At 42.5% G+C, this 21,346-nt stretch overlaps 1 protein-coding gene across 2 annotated transcripts in view; it reads left to right on the top strand.

Annotated features, from left to right (window-relative positions):
• LOC128764265 (calsyntenin-2-like) overlaps positions 1-21,346 on the top strand; it is a 263,773-nt gene that overhangs the window by 154,107 nt on the left and 88,320 nt on the right. For both annotated transcript variants that reach the window (XM_053873891.1, XM_053873892.1), the window contains exon 3: positions 7,017-7,212. In XM_053873891.1, the coding sequence (XP_053729866.1) occupies positions 7,017-7,212 (196 nt within the window). The remainder of the gene's footprint in view (positions 1-7,016; positions 7,213-21,346) is intronic.

Below are 21,346 nucleotides of genomic sequence, written 5' to 3' on the forward strand. Positions count from 1 at the left end.
CCAACCCAGTGTCGCCTTTCATCTTCCCTCATATCTCGCCTTCCCTCTTCCTTCCTCTCTCCCACCTGATGTTTCCACTTCTACCGCTCACTCGTGGACTCGGTAATTAGCTGCCATGCATGTCTAAGAACCGGCCACACTCCGCGTCCGCCAGAGTTGATCAGCAAGGCTCTCTTTGCTTTGATAATAGCTGGGTGGCCCTGATGTGCCGTGGCCCCTGATGCTTTGTCACTCTCCTCCAGCTCCGCAAACAGCAGCGCCCCTCGCCAGTGAAGCAGCTCTGCTCTGGCTGATAATGAGCTCCGTGTCCTCAAAGATAGTGCTGTTTGAACAGTGGCCAGATTCCCATGAGGTGCTCAGCACTGCAGGACTTCTGACACCAACAGGACGGGCACTCCGCTCTTCAGCTCTCATTGGCACCGACTAACTGGCAGTCATTAATTTAGACTTGATTAAACGAAAACGTAATGATGCCCAAGAGGGAAGTTAAGTCTCTGCAGCAGAGGAGAGTAATATGGATAAAAGACACTGACAAATACAAGTTTTATGGCTCTTGCTGTGTCCCAGAAAGTATTGCCTTTCAATGTTTCATACATTAGCATCAGTGCAAATTCAGAGTAGCATCTGAACATCAACCTCTTCAGCATTTCCTTCACTTGAATTTCTGATTCTGGGGGTGAAAGTGAGAAGGGAATGATTTGCGTCTCAGTGGGATAAGACTCCTTCACTACTTCACACCGATGATGTTCTTAGGTTCCTCACGCAGTTTGTGGCTCATGACTGTGACAAGATTAGGGGTGTGAATTTGCACCTACCGAGTGCGAACAAGTCTTCGACAAAAGTGGGCAGGTTGTCAGTGCAGAAACTACAGCACCGAATCGTTCGATCCTTTCTGGTGGGGGTGAAGTGGGGAAGTGAATCACGCCCATGAAACTCCACTGGTGAGCATGAGACAGCAACATTTATGCCTTGCTTGGCCAGAAGTTAAAATAAAGACAGAATTTTAATATTGGTTTAGAGAGATTTCAGTTCTCCCTCTCACTCCTCAGCCTGCGTACGTTTATTTTCTCCATGTATTTTGTGTAACAACTCCCAAATCCATAATAGCTGAGGATATATTATTGGCCTCTTTCCAACATTTAATGCTTTGTGTGGATCGATAGGCAGCAAATCTGCTACGATGAATTGAAATTCATAGTTAAGACATGAGGGACAAAAGTCTCACAAAGCAAAGAATAGTGTGATATGTCTGAAAACCCCCATCTGAAAAGATGGAGAGCTCAGATTAGTAAGGCCAACTCTGAGTCAGAGTCTTATTAATTTTCACACCACTGTGGAGTGACACATTCTCACTCCAAAGGCATCTGACTGAACATCTGACTCCTGTCAGGTGGACTTTGGAGTCCACTGTTGAAGCAGAGGTCAGCTTTCCATGTTGCATCCCACTGGAATTTGAGTGTGATCAAATGACTACATTTTGTGATAAAAAAAAAGTGCTGCGGGATTCAATTGAAAAACCTAGTGCATCAACATGCAACCCAGACTGCGTACATCTGCGTCACCCTGGGCCGCAGATGACTTGCTCCATGTTGCACTTCCGATGTATTAAAACATCACCTTCTGGTAGAATTAAAATCAGCTATATCAGTGTAACTTTGGACCAATTGATGATCATTTTATTGCACAACGTGACTTTAAACTGTTATCAAGATTCAAATAATACATTGATAAACAAAACATTCAGTTGTTGAAAGGAACAAAGGAATTCATCGGTTCAATTGAATGTGAAGGCTTATTTATGCTCTATTTACATGCGAAAATGTGCCCGTCCTTTTCAAGCGATGTTAGCTGTCACTGATCTCACACTTCCATGTGTTCCTTACATTGGTATTGCTGTTCAGGGTGCAGCCCCGAGTCAAACATTTTTGACAACAACAAACTCCAAAACCAATTTGATGACTGTGGAAGGAGTATGGATAATGTACCAAAACAAAGGCAGCGTTGCAGGAGGCGGTGGTTGGTGAGGCGTTACATGTTTGGTGACAGGAGGGTGGAGAATTCCCGCCATAGTTTTGTCTTCTTTGGGTCTCGATAGCTACATCTCTGGTAGTAAAGCAACACTGCCACCCACGGTTTCCGGTGGTCCTGCTCCGTTTGGCCTGTATCTGTAAGCGTTATGCAAACCTGCAGAAATACGGAGGAAATGAAGAGCAGAGGACAGAAGATTCAGTCTGTATCCGGATCTGTATGTAATGTTGACCATACCAAAGATTTACCGAAGATGCATTATAAAATATGAATCGGTTGGAACAAAAGCCTGCAGTTGGTGACCATTCCCAGAGTCACTGGTGTCCCAAGTATTCTGTTGTTAAAATCCCATGAGGAACCTTTGCTGGCTGCTGACATTTCACAACAAAACAAGTAAATCCCAAAACATTAAAACCAAAGAACTGATGTCTTTTTTTTCATACAAATAAGTGCTGATAGAGCCTGATCTCAATGCAGTATGTAACACCCGAAGACCACAGTGACCATAAATCTTACAGTTAAAAGCGTAATGTGATTCAGAGACACATAATCAGCTAACAGTTTAACACTGTAATTAGCTTCTGCAAAATCACTGCCAAGTGCCAGCCGTCCGACATCTGTTCCTCCTCTGCTAAAGGGGCGAGCTTTTTATTCTCTCCCTCATGCTCCCCCACTCCATGAGCTTTCTTTGCCTCTCCACAGGTGGCGGAACACTTATTTGGCCTTGAGCGGAGCCACCGTTTGCTCTGTTGGCCCTGCAGTTGTTTGAGCGTTCATTTAAATCTCGAACAGATCAAGGTCCCCCTTCTGCATTCGGCGCCCGCCACCTTGACCTCTTTGCCTTGCTTCCCGTCAGCTACAATTAAGTTGGCAGAGAGAAAAGATCTCGGTTGTGGTGCGCAATATCACCATAGTTTTCAGCCTGTTTCACGCTGACGAAAAACTTCATTCGATTTATTCCTCGCTTGGTTGGTGATGGATTCTCTCTCGCCTTGTGCGTATGTAGTTGCGCAGTAGAACGATGTCACACATTCTCGCCGCGCATCATTCTCTAGACACCATTCCATGAGTTCGCTCTGCCACATTGTGCGGGGTCATTTAACTCTGGTAAGTCACTGTTTCGACGATACACTGTTCCTTCATTTCCCGCCTTCGACCATTCCCTCTGTGTGAGAGCAACCGTGGAAGGAAGAGAGAGAAAAAAAGGGGGCGAGTGGAGGCGCACTGGGATTATGACAGAAACAGCTTGAGAGGTGAGGGAAGGTGGAGGGAAATAAAGTTGCTCTTATCAGAAGTTGCCAGCAGCAATGTGCAGACAAAGCTGTTCGGGGAATCCAATTTAGTCCTCGCTGTTAGTTTAAGTGATATCAGTGCAATTAGCCGTCACAGGTCAGAGTGTGAGCCCGGCGCTTTAAGTGATTTCCTGAATCCCCATAGTGCCGGGACAGCAAATCTTCCTGAAATAAAGGAAGAAATAGAACGGCTCATACTTGCCACACATTAAATATATTCCACTCTTTGGTTTTGTCAGCGCTTTTGTCCTAAATTAAATGGATTTTTATCCTCAGCTCCTCTGGAATAATGACTGCTACGTCTTCTGTGTGTCATGACGATGAGTGTTAGCTACATATATTGCTTGATTTCCAGTCTCAACGGAGGAGGATCAACAATAATGTATCGATCATGATTGAGCAGAAGATCACCAGGTCAAAAGCTAACCATTCCATGCTATCGAATTACAGTGGTAACTCGGTTCTCGACCACAATCCGTCCCAGACGGCCGTTCGAGAAGCGAATTGTTTGAATAATGCGTTCCAAGCCTTAAAATAGTCTTTTGTAGGAGTGAATGTAGAGTGTCTGCTGCAGGTGCGCTGTTCCTCTATGTGTGTGGCCGCTGCATGTGGGAGGGGTTGCCGAGTGAGTGAGGTCTCTCCAGAAGTGAAGAGGTGCCCGGTGCGTGTCCAGCTCTGAATGTGCGCTTCTGTGCAGTTTGGCTGTGACAAAGTCATAAACCAAGTCACGCTCTGTCCCAGACTCGCCTCATCCCTGTCCCAGCTCCAGCCCACAACAGGACATCAAACCCTGGAGCTCCAGCCTCGGAGGTGTGGAGAGCGAGCACCTCCCCTGTGACACTCTACCACGGTCCAGTGTGGAGACAGGAAAGGTTTTACACCTCAATATGAAGAAAAAACAGTCAGTAAATGTAGCTAACGGGACACGTCTGCATACAGAGGCTGCGTTATACACAATAACAGAGCGTGTCGTGGGTCAGCTGATCGGTCCGCGCACGTTATGTTTTTCCCGGCTTTTTTCGGGGGCGTTCGAGTTCTGGACTTTTGTTCAAAACCCGAAGTAAAAGAAACTCGAAATTTTTGTTCGAACTCCGATTTCTCCTGGACGTTCGAAAACCGAGGTACCACTGTATTTATATTATACAATACAATATATACAATATTCATGTTGTTTTTTTTAGCAACATCTGAGAATGTAACAATTAGAAAGTTGATTAACAAAAGCACTACATAAGGAATAAACCCAGCAAGTGACCAGTGTCTCCTCACACTCCCTTAAGTCCCCCACTGCATCCTTGAGTGACTCACACCACATCCTATTGTGTCTAGAACCTGGATGCCCATATGATCATTCTCTTATTATAAATGCTTATGCTTAATTATTTATTTATTTATTTATCTATTTTTTTCGTGTGTGTTTTTTTGGTAGATTTCTAACCTCTGCTCTTTGATCTGTACTCGCTTACTACTCCAAATGACACTTCCCCGAACATCTTCCACTTTGTCTCTGGGGCTGACAGAGTTCAGTGTTCGGCCTGGGACTGAGAGGTCGCTGACAAATAAACCATTTGCACCAAATGGTTCAGATGGCGTAGCGACTGACAGTTATTGTGTGTGTGAATACCTTAGTGTAAAACACTTTGGGTCCTGGATAAGCATGGAAACCGAAGTATAAGTTCGAATCAGCTTATCTTGGTGTCTGAAATACTGTGTCTAAACCTGTGTCATACCAGTCCGATAAGCACCGCAGTGGACGCCTTCTCTCCACTCAAGTGTTTGAAGGCTGTAATTGACTGCTTGTTTCAGCTGACACCAGATTGGTTAACCTATATGTGGATCAGTTTAACACTGCTGCAGGGGCAGAGCCAGAAGGTGGAGTCTTGTTGCAAAGAACTGTAAAACATTGAACAAATATAATGAAATACATTAACAAACAAGCAGTGGAGAATAGTAAAAACAGAAGATATTGACAATGATTTACCAATAAACTGAATAACTGAATTGCTTTAGAGCATAGGCTTCCTCCACAAACGAAATAAATGCAAAATTGATTCAGCTGAACAACAGTCAAACTTTAATGTTTTTAATAGTAGTGCAATTTTGCGCTGCATGATACCCTCTTCCCTCCCTCCGTTGACACTGAGGTGAACTGTTCCGAGGCTCTGCATTGCCTTGCTCCCCGCTTCCCATTTTCGAGCCCTACTGGAGGTGAGGCACCGTCAGGTGAAACTGCACTGGCTGCACCTACTGGTTCGCCTAACCAGCTGCGCTGGAGTTATCTGACCAGCGCAGGCTCACCGATCATTTTTTTCTGTGGCGTAGCTCTTGCCGCCTCCCAAAAATTGCAGATCTGAGTGCCTGCCCTATTCGCCTGTGCCTGGTACTGCCACTGCATCAGGTGGCCAGTTGGGTGGCTGTTGAGAAGCCAGGGGTGGCCACAGCATCAAATAGCTTTTTGGTGGATTTTCACGTCACACAGAAGTGTGACACAGAAGTCAGATGTTTGCTTTGGATCTTGACGCATTAGGCTTCTAATGGAAGCACACTTCACCTTCCACAACAAGTCTTGATGTTGTGGACAGGTAAGAGCATAGTTGACGCTTAGATTAGTATTATTATACCATTAGACAGTAATAGTTTGAAAAAAGAAAAGTTTAAATGAAGTTTGAACTATGGTAAATGTGGTGGTAGTTCATGCTGTGCTGGTCATTTGGTTTCCTTTGTCATTCATTTACACCCATTGCTTTTTGAAGATCTACAACAGGAATTCACAGGTGGTAATAGGAAGGTGTTAACTGAGCCTTTGGAGTCTACATAAAGTGAGTGGTTCGCACATTACTCCAAAAGAGAGTGTAAACCTGTCCAAATTCAAACAAGATTTCTATGGTGTCAAAATGAGTTGTAGGGAGTAAAGACAGGAATTTGTATCTCCAAGTTTTAAAAGTGAGTCAGGGAAAAGAAATGCAGTTCTACTGCAGTAAAATGAGATCATTTAGATATCAACCAAAATGTGTGTATTTTGGCGAGCCGTGGGTGTCCTTGGCTGATCCTCCAAGAGCAATTAGACAGCAAGTCTGGGGGGGCATTGAGTGGAATCTGAGCCTGATCCGTTTGTTAAGCTCCAGCCAGAGTTTCTGCTGCGCCGCCTCCACTGTATCTCGGTTTGTGTTCCACATTACGAGGTAATATGAACTGAAGGTGACTGCGCAAGGATGGAAACTTTGTGCCGCCTCAGCTCTCCGATATAAACACTTTCACCACTTTCCCACTTTTACAAGCACAAGTCACAGACCTTCAGGTCTAAAGGATTCGATTTGCTGCCCGGTTTGCTTAGTAATGACTGACCTCAAGGAAATGAACAAAACCAAAAAAGAGACATTAACGCAGCCTTTCATTTTCAACTTCATATGTCTGTGTAGCGCAATGCTTGTGGGCTGCGGTTCATGTATTGTACTTCATTTATTACAAAAAATAAATCTTTTTTTTTTTATTTTATTACTTTTTGCTACTTACAAAAAATGTGTGAATAGCCACTCAACACATATTCAGATGAATAATTATGTTTGATCCACAAAGAAAAAGCTTTTTATTTTGGGCTCATGTTCTCCAGTATTCATTATTCATTAATATATTTTGTGTTTCGTCAGACTGATGAGTACTTCTGTCCCTGTTTCTTCCTTACTTCTCTGGCTCTAGGGGAGATCTGTGCGTTCAACATCCACGACTCCGACGCGCCGTTTGAGGCTGTGGTGCTCAACGGCACGTCAGGGGAGGGTCAGCTGAGGGCACGAGGTCTGGTGGACTGCGAGCTTCAGAAGGAATACACCTTCATCATTCAGGCCCATGACTGCGGTTCTGGACCAGGAGGCACTGAGGGCAAGAAGTCCCACAAGTGAGTAGAAATTACGGCTGACACGTTGTCATATCATCGGGTCAGTGGACCCAGTAAGTAGGCATGATGTAATAGATCATATAAATGGAAGTAGTGCACTTTCAAATCCATCAATTTTTATTGATTTATTTTTTAATTGTTCACAAGACAAAAAACAGCAAAACTAAATTATAGTTTCAATATGTCACTTCTCAACATCGTGGGTGGTGAGAGGCTCATGAGAAACAATGTCCTCAATTTTTAGAGACGGCTCACGTCATTTCCAAACCAAGAACCTCCTACTGAGCTCTGAAAATGAGGACACAGTTTCATGAAGCATCATCAGCCTATTGCTAAATGTGGGTATCACAGTCAGAGAATGACAGTGAATGAAGGACCTCAGTGAGCTTTTGTTAAGGCAAATGAGTGATATTCAGCATGAAATGAGTAGTAGTAGTAGTATCACAAATGTTTAAAAACTAAAAGGAAGGGGAAGATAAAATGAAAATAAATGGTCCCAGATATATTGTGCAGTTGGAGGCAGCAACAAAGAGCAGATTGTCACATTAAAGGAAGAGGTAAACAAGGGGAGGAAGTTCGCAAAAATAAAGAGGACAACAAACACATGATGCAAGCTAGGGCCAAAGGAAAGGAAGCAGACCCCAGAAGAAATAGGAGAGATTCACAAAATTTGTAGTGAAAAAATGATAAGTTCAGTAGCAAAGGAATTGTAAAATGATGATACTAGGCTCTTTGTTTAAAAGAGCCTGCTCAGGGTTACAAACCACAACCATTCGTGGTTACTTTCCATCATGATCTGAGCAACCTATGAATGGCCTGTTGAGTAACCAGACCAGGTCACATTTGATCCCATCAATCCAAAAAAAAAAGTCATAAAGGAAAGTGGCAGTGAGAAAGAATGTGTGAAAAAAAGACTTACACAATCTTTTCTTTGCAAAGCTTTGTGTTCAAATTGAAGATGAAGATTTATGATATACAAGTTACAAGTTGGGTGCTCTATCTGGTAACAGAAACTACAACCAAAGTCAGTTCCATTGAAACCTTTAACCTCTTGGGAACTGGTCTTACTTTCCCTTGGTGATAGAAGAGGCTTGTATGTGGAAATCATCCATCTTTCAAGATATTCTCGGTTTACATTTAGATGCTGTAAACTAGGCCAAAGTTAGCGAAAGTCAGGGATTTGTAGTATTGCAGTCAGGTGCACCATCAAGCTATTAGACCAAACAGGTGCTACTGTTCATCAATGTCATGTGAAGGTTGAACCAGTCATTAACAGAAACAGCTGTGGAGGAGGCTTGAAACTGGGTGAGGAACAGCCAAATATTATACGTACTCCACACTATGGAGAATATGGAGAGTGCAATTGCAAGACATACGTTGGTTGTACTGCATCAGCAAGGTCTCTGGCAGACAGATATTTTGAAGCAAGCCAGGCCCATGAACAATGCCTTACTATGCACTATGAAATCCTGTTGAGTTTGGTTGAATTTTAACCCTAAATAAGTGTAAAACTATTTCTCAGAGAATGCAAATTCAAGATCTTGAGACACTCCTCGATAACAATACATTTCTTTGCATCTGATCTGTGTAGTGTCGATGTGAAGAAGCTCTTAAGTTTCAATATCAACTAGTGCCGAAATGTTTGGTGGCGGCTGGGTGTTGTAACTGAATGTTGTTATCACCATTCAGTGTTATGGAGCCGACCGATGTCCATCTCAGATTATTAACCATCAGACTCTTCATCCTCTGACAAGCACGAGTACTCGCCTCAGGACAATGCGGTCCTTCGTCAGCATGAACCTGCTCTTCTTCCTCAAAAGGTCCCTCAAATTTTTTCAAACTTCCTCGACGTCTGTGCACTCATCTTAGCGTGTTTACAGAGTTGGTTCCTCCAGTTATCAGTTACCAGGCATCAGCTGGTGTCGCTGTTTTTGCCCACAACATCCATCAATAAACCAACCATCGCACTTGTCTGAAACTCATTGTAATTTATGGCATTACATGGAAACTACTGTAATTGTTTTGGACACACAGAAGAATAACAGTATTTATACTTTCTATTAGCGTTTTGGTTGAATTCAGAGTGTGAGACTCTTTAAGCGATTCTCCTATGAAGTTAAATGAATTAAAATCGTTGAGTGTACAGTGAAAAACTGCCACTGGCAGATGGAAATTTACAATTCATTAAAAGATAATCGACAAAGTGCATCTGGTGCGAAACAGACCTGGTGTCTTTTTGTCCTTACCTCAGGCATTTTAACTGGCGGCCCGAGGGAAACAGGGTTATACTAAGCACAAGCAGACCCAAGGAGAAGCGCTGATGAAAAATAATATTCACAGAACAAGTAAAGATAATTCATGATATGCATTATTCTTTCACTTACCAACGTTTGTTTCATCAAGTCAGTTAAGGAGACAGAAATTGCAGTTGGCCTTTGGTCTGAAGCTCGACAGCTGAAGACTCTTGTGGTAACTGACAAATCATATATAAAGGTCAGGTTCCATCAACATACATGCTGAAGCAAATGAACGCAGTATACAGACTAACTCTGTCAAATGAAAAAACTATTTGTCCTGATTTTGTTGATGTTGAATATTGTATATTGTCACGTCATCTTAACACTCGTGATCTGCGGATCGATCTTGAAATATCAATACTTCCGATACCGGATCTTGATTCTCTAAAATCGATTCTCAAACCAAAATATTGATACTTTCGATACTAGTAATTTGAGGTAATGTATATCCTTAACAGGGACACGATGAAAAGTCGCTATACTATTGAGATCCTGTCTGGACATGCGGTTAGTGGGAACCACTTCTTCCGCCCGTTGTGTACGCGCAGCCGAAGCACGCTGCTCTGCGCCAGTAACAGTCAAGACTCGATCGTGATCAGTGCCCATGAATGGCTGACCATATATTGGAAAGGAATATGACATATGTACTGACATATCCATGAACTTCAACAGACAAAAAACTTGATGAAGGCTGGACATCTTGAAAGTGTACTGAGCTGGAAATATTTCCGTTTTTATTACGTATCCATGCAACTTCCGGGCCAGCATGAAAAACTTGGACTTGTTTTCATATTGACCTGATGGCACATCACCATACAATCTATGTGAGTTGAGAAAAGCAACACCTCAGGCGTGCCTTCATCTTCATGTCCTGCTTTTTTACCACACAAGTAATAAAAAATACTTCAAAGGTGAATCAGCTTCAGCATCATACTTCATACACATGCACATGCAACATACACAGAGCAGTTTTTCATTCAAACTTGCTGTGGCTTGGTTCTTAGAATGGAGCAAAACAGGAGTAGAAGTTTTTTTTTCTGCAGTGGACATGCACTTTTGCATTTATGGACGGGGTAATGCAAATTAGTTCACCCCTCGCAATTTGAATTAGACAATCCACCCATGAAGGATGACACAGTAAGCACATCTCTCATCCTCATTTATTTTTTTTTCATTCAGTCAGTGGCCATTCTTACACCAACACAGTACTTGGGTGGACACAGGCAAGGTCGGCGAGTGGAGGCGGAGTTTGCTGTTGGAGTGGACGACTGCACATGAGCTGTTTGTCTGTGTCTTGCCACTGTGGTTAGATGGTATAGTGAGGTTGGATGAGATGATGAGGACACTCCAGGAATACTTCCATTTAAAGTGTGGGATTCTTTGTTCATTTGGCTACATCCTCTCATGTCTTTTAAAATTTGTCATGCAACAAACCATAGAACGCATAGTCTCAGATTTAGCTGCGCAACACAGTTTCCAATTGCTCACACTATCTTAGCAAGTCACCTGCCTTCAGTGGCTCTGCACCCTGCCCTTGATTCGAAGCTGCACGCGCTATTTAGTGCTCACAAACAGGGAGCTTAGTAAATCAGCCCCTGAGTGCCGTTCCACACAGAGTTTAGTAGATTTGTAACAATTCCAGACAATTTAAGTGGCCTGTCCTTTCGATGGCAACTCTCCGAGGATGAGTCTGGCCTTTTGCCGGGCTGCTTGCTTCGATTCAGTCATGAGCTAAAACAGAGGTAGGCTCTGTGCCTAAGGCTGCTCTCAGATTACTCCTGACACGCCGACAGCTACGACTGAATGCGGTTCCCAAAATTACCAGCCAAAGTACACAGCAGAGACGATTAGGAGAATGGAGTTTTAACTTCTCTCTTCAGTCTTCTTCACTCTCAAATGCCACCAGCTGCTGCACTGCCACCACTAGTCCTGGTACCTCCACTAAGGATGTTTTGTTTTCAATGTCTCTCTGTCTGTCTGTGTTTAAAATAAAAGAAAAACTAATTATTCCTTCTTTGCGAGTGGATCTGGAAATTGTAAATTATGGATTGGAATTATGGATTTGCTGGACAGGGTTCCACCAAGACTGTAACAATAGCAACAACCAATGGAGAACCTGTCTGACTACGGATCAGAAGGTTCTAGGTTCTGCTCTTCACTGCCTCAAATGTTTGTACCTCCACCAATGATGTTCTGTCAGGGTGCAAAATAATGTGTAAAGTTAGAGACGGATTTGAATGAAATTTTCAGGAAACATGTCGAAAGATAAAAGGGTAAATGATTCAATTTTTATGAGGCTTCATGAAACAGTGCCTTCATTTGCAGAGCCCACTAGATGGCACTCTCTGATCTGAAATCTTTTGATTTGAAGACATTTTGATGAAACCTTAAGTGTTTTTAAATGAAAGCGCCACCTGTTGAGTGCTGAATAGATGAAGCTTCATGAAGCTTCGTCCGCCCATCAATAGTGAACCAAATCTTTTTTGTCCAGGTGCTCAGTACACAATATATAGACACTTTCAAGGTCTACATATGCTTAGGTGGTCTGGGGTTTAGGACTCGGTGGCACCTCAAATGAAGTTTCAGTTCTTTAAAGGATTCATTACTGCCGATGGCTGGCACTCTCTGTAATCTGTATGTCATTGTAGCAACGTCAACGTTTGCACTCCAACTCTGACTGAAACACATTTTAGTTTTCAAACGAGTGGATGGTCAAATTCAAGCGCCGCCCCCCCTTATTTCTTATTCCTCACTGCAATGAGGAATAAGAGATAAGACGTGAGTTAATGCTGCAGTAATCTTGCTGCTGACCCAAACTCTGACCCTGGACATTGAATTAAAATCATACCTTGGAATTGAGTTAAACATTTCTCCCTTATTAGATATGACACCGCTTATATTGGAAGATTATTTTGTTGATGTGCTGCATAATTTGATTTTGGAACTCCAGGTATGAAAAATATGACAGGAATGATAACAAGGCACAATATTCTCAGTAAATTAGACTAGCTTTGTTTTACATCTTGTTACTCATAAAAATACCACGGCATGTTGTTTTTAATAAAGTTTTCAAAAAACCTTGCCAGGATTGATCACCATGGCAACTGACGGTGTGAGGCAACTCATGCGACTCCAGCACTTCACATTTGCAAGGTCTTAGTGGCGTTGCATTAATACGCCAGAAGAGAGCGGGTTACACGCGTCGACTGTAGTCTGGAGTCAGCAAAACTACACATGCCAACCAGTTCACCTTAATCTCCTTCAGACGGTTTCCGCAGGACAGCTTTAACGGAAACATAAATTCATCGCAAAATATTAAACTCTGTCAAACTGGAATGTGTGAAAAGCCGTAAAGTGATAATGAGATTTTTAATGGAAAGTTTTAATTAGCATTGGAGTCTTCAGGACTTTAGCATAGAAAGGCATTTCTCAGCCACCAACGAATGACAGTACAACAAGAATTGCTCACTGAGGCAAAATGATGTAGAGTGGAGTACATACTTATAGAAAAAGTATGATCAAATATGTACTGTTGATTATATAAATGCAATTTTGGATTTCCCCTACCCCCAGTCATAAGAGCATCGCTGGGGATTTAAGGATCACAGTCGTCCATAGAAGCACTGCATTATTTCAGGTCCACCCTGTCTCAAAATGACCCTGGGTTGCAATAAAAGAGTATCTTTATTTACATGAACAATAAATTTAAATCTGAGTTTAAGAGTATTTCATTTTCACACTGGATATTTGAAGTTTACCATACCATGTTAGTGTTATCATTGACTGATCTACATATGTTTTACTTCTACAAATATGACTGTCTACTGAGCTGGAAAGTGATCGCCTGTGAGAGGGGAGTCATACCGACGCCAGAATGAGAGGATGGCAGCCCATGCTAAAACACATGCAAATCTATCTACGTACAGTGGTATAACAAAACCCTACGCAACAGTTTTCATGTAGAAATAGCTTATATATTTAACACGGCAGCACTATTGTGTTCTTGTAACTCAATAGAGTACCATATTCTTGCATTGGCTCAACTTAGACCAGGCATCCTGAACTCACCCTCTATTGAAGTGTATGATTCAACAACTCAGCTCTGTGTGTTGCCGTGAGTTTCAGTGACAAATGTCATGGAGGATGAATGTTTGGATGGTATGTGTCGTTTTTTTCCTATGGAATTAAGGTGACCCCATGCACCGAGAAATTCTGGTTAACTTGGAAAAAGAGCCTGCTTTCCAAAATCTTATGGTACGATATCATGTAGCAGCAGATGGCTCCTTATTTATGACCCAATGTTGGGGTGAAACCTCAAGTGGTCATGACCCATTGATACAGTATATTGTTCAAACACTAAGATCAAGTTGTGCTGGATGGCTTCATGCACTTGTGTCCTTCCAAAAAGCTGCCGAATGAGAAACAGATTTACATAGTTTCAAATTGTAATCTTCATAAATCATATACAATCGCGGACTCCACCCTCCCACTCGCAACTTTGATAGATAAATGGGAATCTTGGTGATGCTTCTTCAGTTCTTGAGTTGTCTCAAGCTACAGCAGTGGTGATGGGTAGATGAGGCTTCATGAAACAGTGTCCTCATTTTCAGTGGCCACCTTCTGCTCCAACATCTTTGGTTTTGAACTATTTCTATGAAACATTATTGTGAATGAAACATGGCCACAGTGTCTTGAAGCCTCATCAGAAGTTGACTACTATGCTGCTGTTGGACCAACCAAAGTGGATCCTACTAAATTACCGCCAGCAGCCAGAAATGTTACTTTGATTTTTTTCAGTTTCCTGTCTTTTAAGAGGTTCTATAGCTGAGCTTTGCACCCACAAGGTACTCAAAGCTGAGCCTCATCTCATCTTACTGGGTGGCTGATTTGCCTTCATATTTATTGCCAGGACTGCAACCTCTGTCTCTGCTACCAGAGTTCAAATCCTGGCCAAAGCCCCCCGTGCATGCATGAAGGCACACATTGTGATGCGAGCAGCCAGCTGTGGACTGCTCACAGATATAGTTAATATAGCGTACTTGGAAGCAGCAAGTCCACGATTTAAAGTTGGGGCAGTGCATTTATTAATATAAATAAAATTGTCATGAGACAGAGTAGATTTCTGGCAGAAAAAAAGAGTGAAACCACTTCTGCCTAACTGCAATAAAGCAGTAGATTCTCAGTTGAACACAACTAACTCCGATGAGTTTCACTCACAGCTTGTTATTGTCTCTTGCTCTCGTGGCGCAGCTGCGCCCACACAAACTCCAACACACACACACACACGGAACAATCTTCGGACATCATGCTATTCCCACAGCAGGTGTACCCCTTGCACCGAATAAGACTACATCACTTTGGAATTCATTTTAAATGTCACACAGCATCACGATGACTAGTGACAGGCAAAGAAGCTATGTGCATCTAATGAAGTCCCAAGCTGATGCCTGTACTGCCATTTTCATACATAAAATATTGAAATTCATTTTATTTTGGCACTAATATTGAAAGTAAAATGGCCCTTTATGTCATTGGATAGTTTTACTCTGCGTCATCTGAATTTAACTGATAACTCAGTGTTAAAAATACAATCACATTCTCAGGTTCATATGTCTCTATTTTTTAAAATGTCGTCAAAATTTCCATATTTCTGTAGAATTCTAACGCAGCCTGTGTCACATTCACAAAGCAGCAAAATGGGGCATCATTTGTCATCCTTCGTTTTGCAGGCGCACACCCTGATGCCTGGGGTGGTTGAGTATCTTCTCACTTTTGTAAAAAAATAAAAATATGCCATCACAAATCCCTGCATTCACACCTACACTTTGGCGCATTTTAACACTTGAAGACAGCGAAGTGGCTGTTTTTCCAATTGTCTTCACAGTCCACATTTGAGTCATGTAGAAACATGCAGGTGACAACAACAGGTGATGGAAAACATCACCTTCCGTGTAGATTAATAAAATAAACGTATCAAAAGTTGAGCATCATGAGCATGCTCTTTGCCCTTGACCGCAAATCACCTTCTGCATGACTCTTCATTATTTGCTTTTTAAAAGCAAAAACAAAAATATACAGATGAAGCCATTCAAAAGTTCCCAGCTTTCCGGTTCTGTGACAGGTCTGTGACTGGTTCATGACCGCTCCTTTCATGGACCCCTGCAGGCCCCCGGTGTGTGATATGTGAGAACTAGTGATGGTCTCCATATGTTTGTTACTCAATGTGCAGAGATCAAAAATGATCTGAGAGCAAACTAGGCTTTTCTATTGATCCGGAGTCACTATCCAGAACTTGATCACGGGGGAGGGAGTGGCGTGTACCAGCGGTTTTACTCAAAATTCAGATCATCGCCAGAATCTGATCAAAACGTGTGTGATGTATTTCGTCTATTATTCATTAGCAATTGCAGTGAAATCATTAAATCCAGTGGAACATATTCAATATCCACCGCTTTGTTCTGGGCCCCTGGGTGTTCTGTCAATGTGGAAGTTATTTTAACAACAGTGACAACAGTGCGTTTCAGGTACAAAGCTTCGGTGAGATGTCCACTTGCCCACAGCTCCTGTCCTCCAGTCAGACCTTATCAAGCCACACGCACTTTTCACCCGAGCCATTACTCCGCCTCTATAGCATCATGGACCTTCAGCGGCATCAATGAAATAGATAAATAGTGATGAAAAACATTTGTTCTGTACTATAAAACAGATCAGACGCAAACATTTATTTTTACAGACTGGAAACCAAATTACTAACACTATAAAAAATCACAAAAAATAACTCACATGCATAAAATAAACTGAAGTGCAGGCAGAATATCAGTGTCTGTATTAAAAAAGCAGCTATGTCAGTCAGTACTACTTGAGTTCTTGGTCTGCTTTTCTCAGACTGTGGAGTTGTGAACAGCCACTTTCAACTTCTGCACGTCTTCTCTCAACTGTTTCACTTCTTATTACAGCAGTGAACACTCACTGCAAATACTGTTGCCCTCAGTCATCGCAGTCTTGGTTTTGATGGCCTCTCCAAAGTTCTTCCAGGAGAAAGAGGTTGGTCCTCCAGAAGAAAGAGTGACAGAGTTATTCATTCACATTTAATTTCTAATGAATGTAATCAAATAAATTGGAAAATCCAATAAATAACTTAACACCTTTTGTTTAACAAGCCTGAATGACCCCAAGAAGAGGAGGGTCACTCCGGCGGCTGGAACTATGCTGGCAGGGGAACTATTGAATGGATTCTACTGTATATATGTTATATATCTTCAGGATACAGTAATGTTGTTTTACTAAGGAAACAGGATGTTGTTTAGTGTTCAAATGATGTACATCAGTGGTGGTGTCCAAACCAGTTCTATAGGGCTGCAGTGGATGTCCAACCCAACTAGTGCACACATGACTTCACCAGTGAGAAACCTGCACCCACTGTGACTCTCTCTGTTACAGTTTGCTGTTTCCTTGCCGAAAAGCAACAAGCAAAGAGCAGGGGCGAGGGGTTATAAATAGCAAATGACACCCAGTAATTTTGTCAACAGTGCTTCCGGATGTTGCCTCACACTTCCCTCCAAGTGCCCTGTCCTTCTGTTTCATGAAGCACCATCAAAGCTTCATGAAACAGAGTCATCATTTTCAGAAGCCACTTCATGGTATTCTCTGCTCTGAAACAGTTTGATATAAATAACGCATTCACTGAAATGCCACATAATTATTAATCCAAGAGCGCCTCCTACTGTCAGCCTGGTGGCAGTTTCTTGTGGGCTTGCTTTGCCGCAGGAGGCATCGATTCACTTCATAAAATAACCTCATCAATTTTTAAGTGTCCTTGCGTGTCTTTTGGCAAAAAACAAAAAAGGTTGACAAGATCTAAATAGGTTGCCATTAAACATTGCATGAATCCAGCTTGATGTAACTGTTGCAGTGCAGAACAGGGATTTCCAGTTTCCAAAAACAATCTTTTGGGGATGGATTTTGCTCCTCATACGGTAGCTGGGATTGGCCCAGAGGAGGAAAAGGTATGAGGAATTCATTGGTGACTGATCTGACATGAAGAATGTGGTGTGAACCACGTTGTGTCATCATGGCGGTCTGGTCTATCTGTCAAGGGTAAAATCCATTCTGTCTGCCAGCGAGTGGGCCCTATGATCAGCTTGTATTGGGATGACATCAGCCGCAGTAGATACTTCTGGTCCAGCCTCGGGGCGTGTGTCGAGCGAGAAGAGGGGTTTTGTTGCTTATTGACGAGTCTACCACTGTTGTGATCCCATCGGTATAGTTACGGTGGTTTATTTCCGCTCTCACCTTACACAAGGAAATTGATGAGTCAACCTCTCGGCTAATTCTTGACGGAGATTAATAGAGTACTTTGTTTGGTGTGTGTGTATGTGTGAGCAGGCAGCTCAGCGACGCCTCTCAGAAGCCGTCTTCATAAATATTGAGTGTGGTTGAATCTCTAATAAGCCGGGGACAATCCTAACCTGGGATCAACATGCAGCTGGTATCTGATGTCTGCGTCAGCCTGTGATTTAGCCGGATTTAAATCACACCTGGCACTAAAACACATCGCAGCTGCAGAGCGCCGTTCTCCTGTCACGCACTTCATTCGCACATGTAATATTTAGCTGCTTGAAAAGTGCCGCCCAAGATCTGCCACCACTGTTTGTGCATATCTCGCTTCATTAGAGCAGAGTTTTCTCTTCAAACAATGCTTGACAGTGATTGGAAATGTGTGGTTGGAACCCGTCAGCGATGGACACGTTCATCCCATTTGCAATTTGAAGATGATACATGGCAAGTGTTTCATCCCGCCTTCATTTCTAATCGAAGAGATCTCTGCTCGTGGCTTTTGCCTTTCCCTCGTCCTGCTTCATTTGCTTTGTCATTTTTTATTAGTTCTTCTTTGTTAAGCGAATGCAAGAGTGACCAGCACTGTTGCACATGACTTGTTGGGACCAGGCCTTCAGAGGTTTGTCCTCAGATCATTGTGTTGACTCTGTCCAGGTGGTCGTAATTTCATCTTTTTACACGCTGGTATGTTTTAGTGGTTCTGCCTACTGGAGCTTCCGTGTCCCAATAGACAGCAACACTTCGAGTAGTCATCAAGTGTAGATCACTTAGCATCCACAGATGATGCTGCCAACGTTTAACCATAGGTTTTACTGACCTTGATGTTCCTTGACAGATTCAATGACCTTATGTATGTTTTGTTCGTCTGAGTATACAGCAGACCCGCCGGCCGGAGGGACACATGGGACCTTCGCCTGTATTCATCCAGTCATCCTGATAAAAGCATGAAATTATGGAGCTGAGCATATAGACATAGGTGTTTCTGTTTGTGATGTTCCTATCAATAAGTCTTCCTATCATTTTCTTTCTTTTCTTTTTGTAACATTTATTTTGTCTCTTTGTTTTGGGAACAGTTACCAACAGTTACATCCAAAGCATTTAATCGCTCATTTTTCTTCATTGTTTTATATATTAAAAAGAGAAAAACTATTCCCCTCTGCTCCGCCCTCCTCTTCTTTTTTAGCTTCATTATATGTTCCATTACCTCAAGACAAGACATCATCTCTCCTCAGGAGTCACATATTTACATGTCTGTTTGTCACCAGAACATCTCACATGTCAATAAAGTAGCTGGTTGGGCTGAGGCCCAAGCCATGGGATGAGATTCTCACCTTAAACCAGTGTCTCTCAGGAAGAAGTAAATCATTCGCGCCCCGCAACTGTCTGCCTGTCTGTCTATAAGATTATTATATGTACACCTCTGTATAACATTGTATCCTTGTTGACATTAACGAAACGAAAACAGAAAGTAATATAGATCAACTTACAATAAAGAATAACTTTTTAATTTTTATCTGTAACAGAAAAGACTTGCATAAATTTGCCTGAAATTAAAAATAAAAATAAATCATGAATGGATGTTCAATTACACTTTATTATAGTATGTTCTGAGGTCACACTCCTTCCCCACTATTTGAGAAGGACTGCCTTAAAGGAACACACTACGGCTATTCCATAATGAAATATGTTCTTCCCATAGTTGGCTTCATCAGCATCCCAAACACACCTAAGTTAGAGGTGACCAAGTTAAGGATCATGTCAAGGATTTTATTTGTCAAATCCAATGTGTAGCCACAATGACAGATGTCGCCCTCGACATGACTCTTTCCACCACCATTCTTTTTAAACGCTAAAGGCTGACTTGTGTCACAACACTGGACGCAGTCCCCTTTGCAAATGTCAACACCTAGGTGTGAGAACGTGCTGCTCAGTTTCAAGCCCCATTCTGCTGCCTGCCGATCATGGCGATATTTGATGCTGCTTACTTCTCAGTCCGCAGCCATGTCTTCGGTTGACCACTCCAATGCTTCTACCATCTCTGCAAGGGGACTGGACTCATATTTTATTACATTACATGATATTGTACAGTTTTAATGGGGCACCCAGTGTTCATGTTGTAGATATTTGCAGTGTATACCATGTAGCCATGTAGCTGGTTTCAACACTAGTGAATAAACATCCTTACACTCGGAGAGGGTAGACAGTTTAGCATGCTGGTCATGATGGCCAAAGATCGCCGACTCGCCGCTCGCTTGGCAACGGCACGTCTACAGCGGAGGTTTTTTCTCAGTCTGTCATGTAAAGTTGGCATCTTGCAAATTCAATACGATATTTAAAGCACCAGCACTGAACATAGCACAGAGAGTTTTCCGTGCTCATGAAGGTGAAACTGCAGGAACCGGTGGTCACTCACAGACACTCGCCGGTCTGAGCGTGACATTCGGAATGCTAAGCATAATGCCCAAGAAATAATCTTTCATTTCACCAAGCCAGATGACCAGCCTTTCTCATGTGTCCTTTTAAGACGGAATCGAGCGAATACACTTCTGTTTCATGTGTGTCAGATGCAGTATTCTTTGGCCACCTGAAAACGTCCGGAGTGGGAACTTTCATGAAAGAGGTTGATGACCGCTGCTTCGGCTGTGTGCTCTCCTTGTCTCTCGGTGTATCACTCATGTTTACAGAATAAAGAGCGTCATGCTGGTAAAAATATTGAGCATCGTCACTTAAAAAACGATGAGATCACAGCCGCTTCATTTACCTTAATTATTATTAAGCGCTGAAATTGCGCAGGATCGCTGAAAGTGACCCTCATGCATTTTCTGTGTCGCGGACAGCACCAATGCACCCGTGGCATATGGACCGGTGCGGCTTATGTAAGATCTATTGTCCTTCTTACATTTCGTGGGTGCAGCTAATATTCCGGTGCGCTCTATAGTCCAGAAAATACGGTATAATTCTGTGTTTGCATGCTCTCATATTGGCCACAGATGTTTCTTAAATGTCTTTCATTGTTGTTGAGATTTCTTTTGAAAGACACACAATGTGCTCTCTTTGAAATCATCATCATGGCCATGTCTCTAATAGAAGAGTTTGCAAAAGCAAAACAATTTGACATCTTCAAACTCACTGCGCTACAAAGGGAGATTACTTCTTTTTGTGCCATCGGTTCAGGCGACCTCATATTCATGTTCTTTTTCTCGTGATAAGTTTTAGGCGTGGGGTTCAGAACAACCTTGTGTGCAGCAGCTGCAGATGTCTCCATCAGCCAGATGTGTGCCAGCGGCACACAAACGCACAATAAGATGTATAAAGGGCTCACAGATGAATACCATGCATTTATGGCCGCCTGCAGATACAATCACACACAACAGTATCAAAAGCATCTGAGGATCCCGACATATGCCAGCGACCGTACCACAGGGGAGGTTGGCAAGGCGGGGGGGTAATGTTTATGAGACACCATCATTAATATGACAAAACAAGGCTGGCTCTGGGAT

This window comes from Synchiropus splendidus, chromosome 8 (genome assembly GCF_027744825.2).
Source record: "Synchiropus splendidus isolate RoL2022-P1 chromosome 8, RoL_Sspl_1.0, whole genome shotgun sequence".
NCBI lineage: Eukaryota > Metazoa > Chordata > Actinopteri > Syngnathiformes > Callionymidae > Synchiropus > Synchiropus splendidus.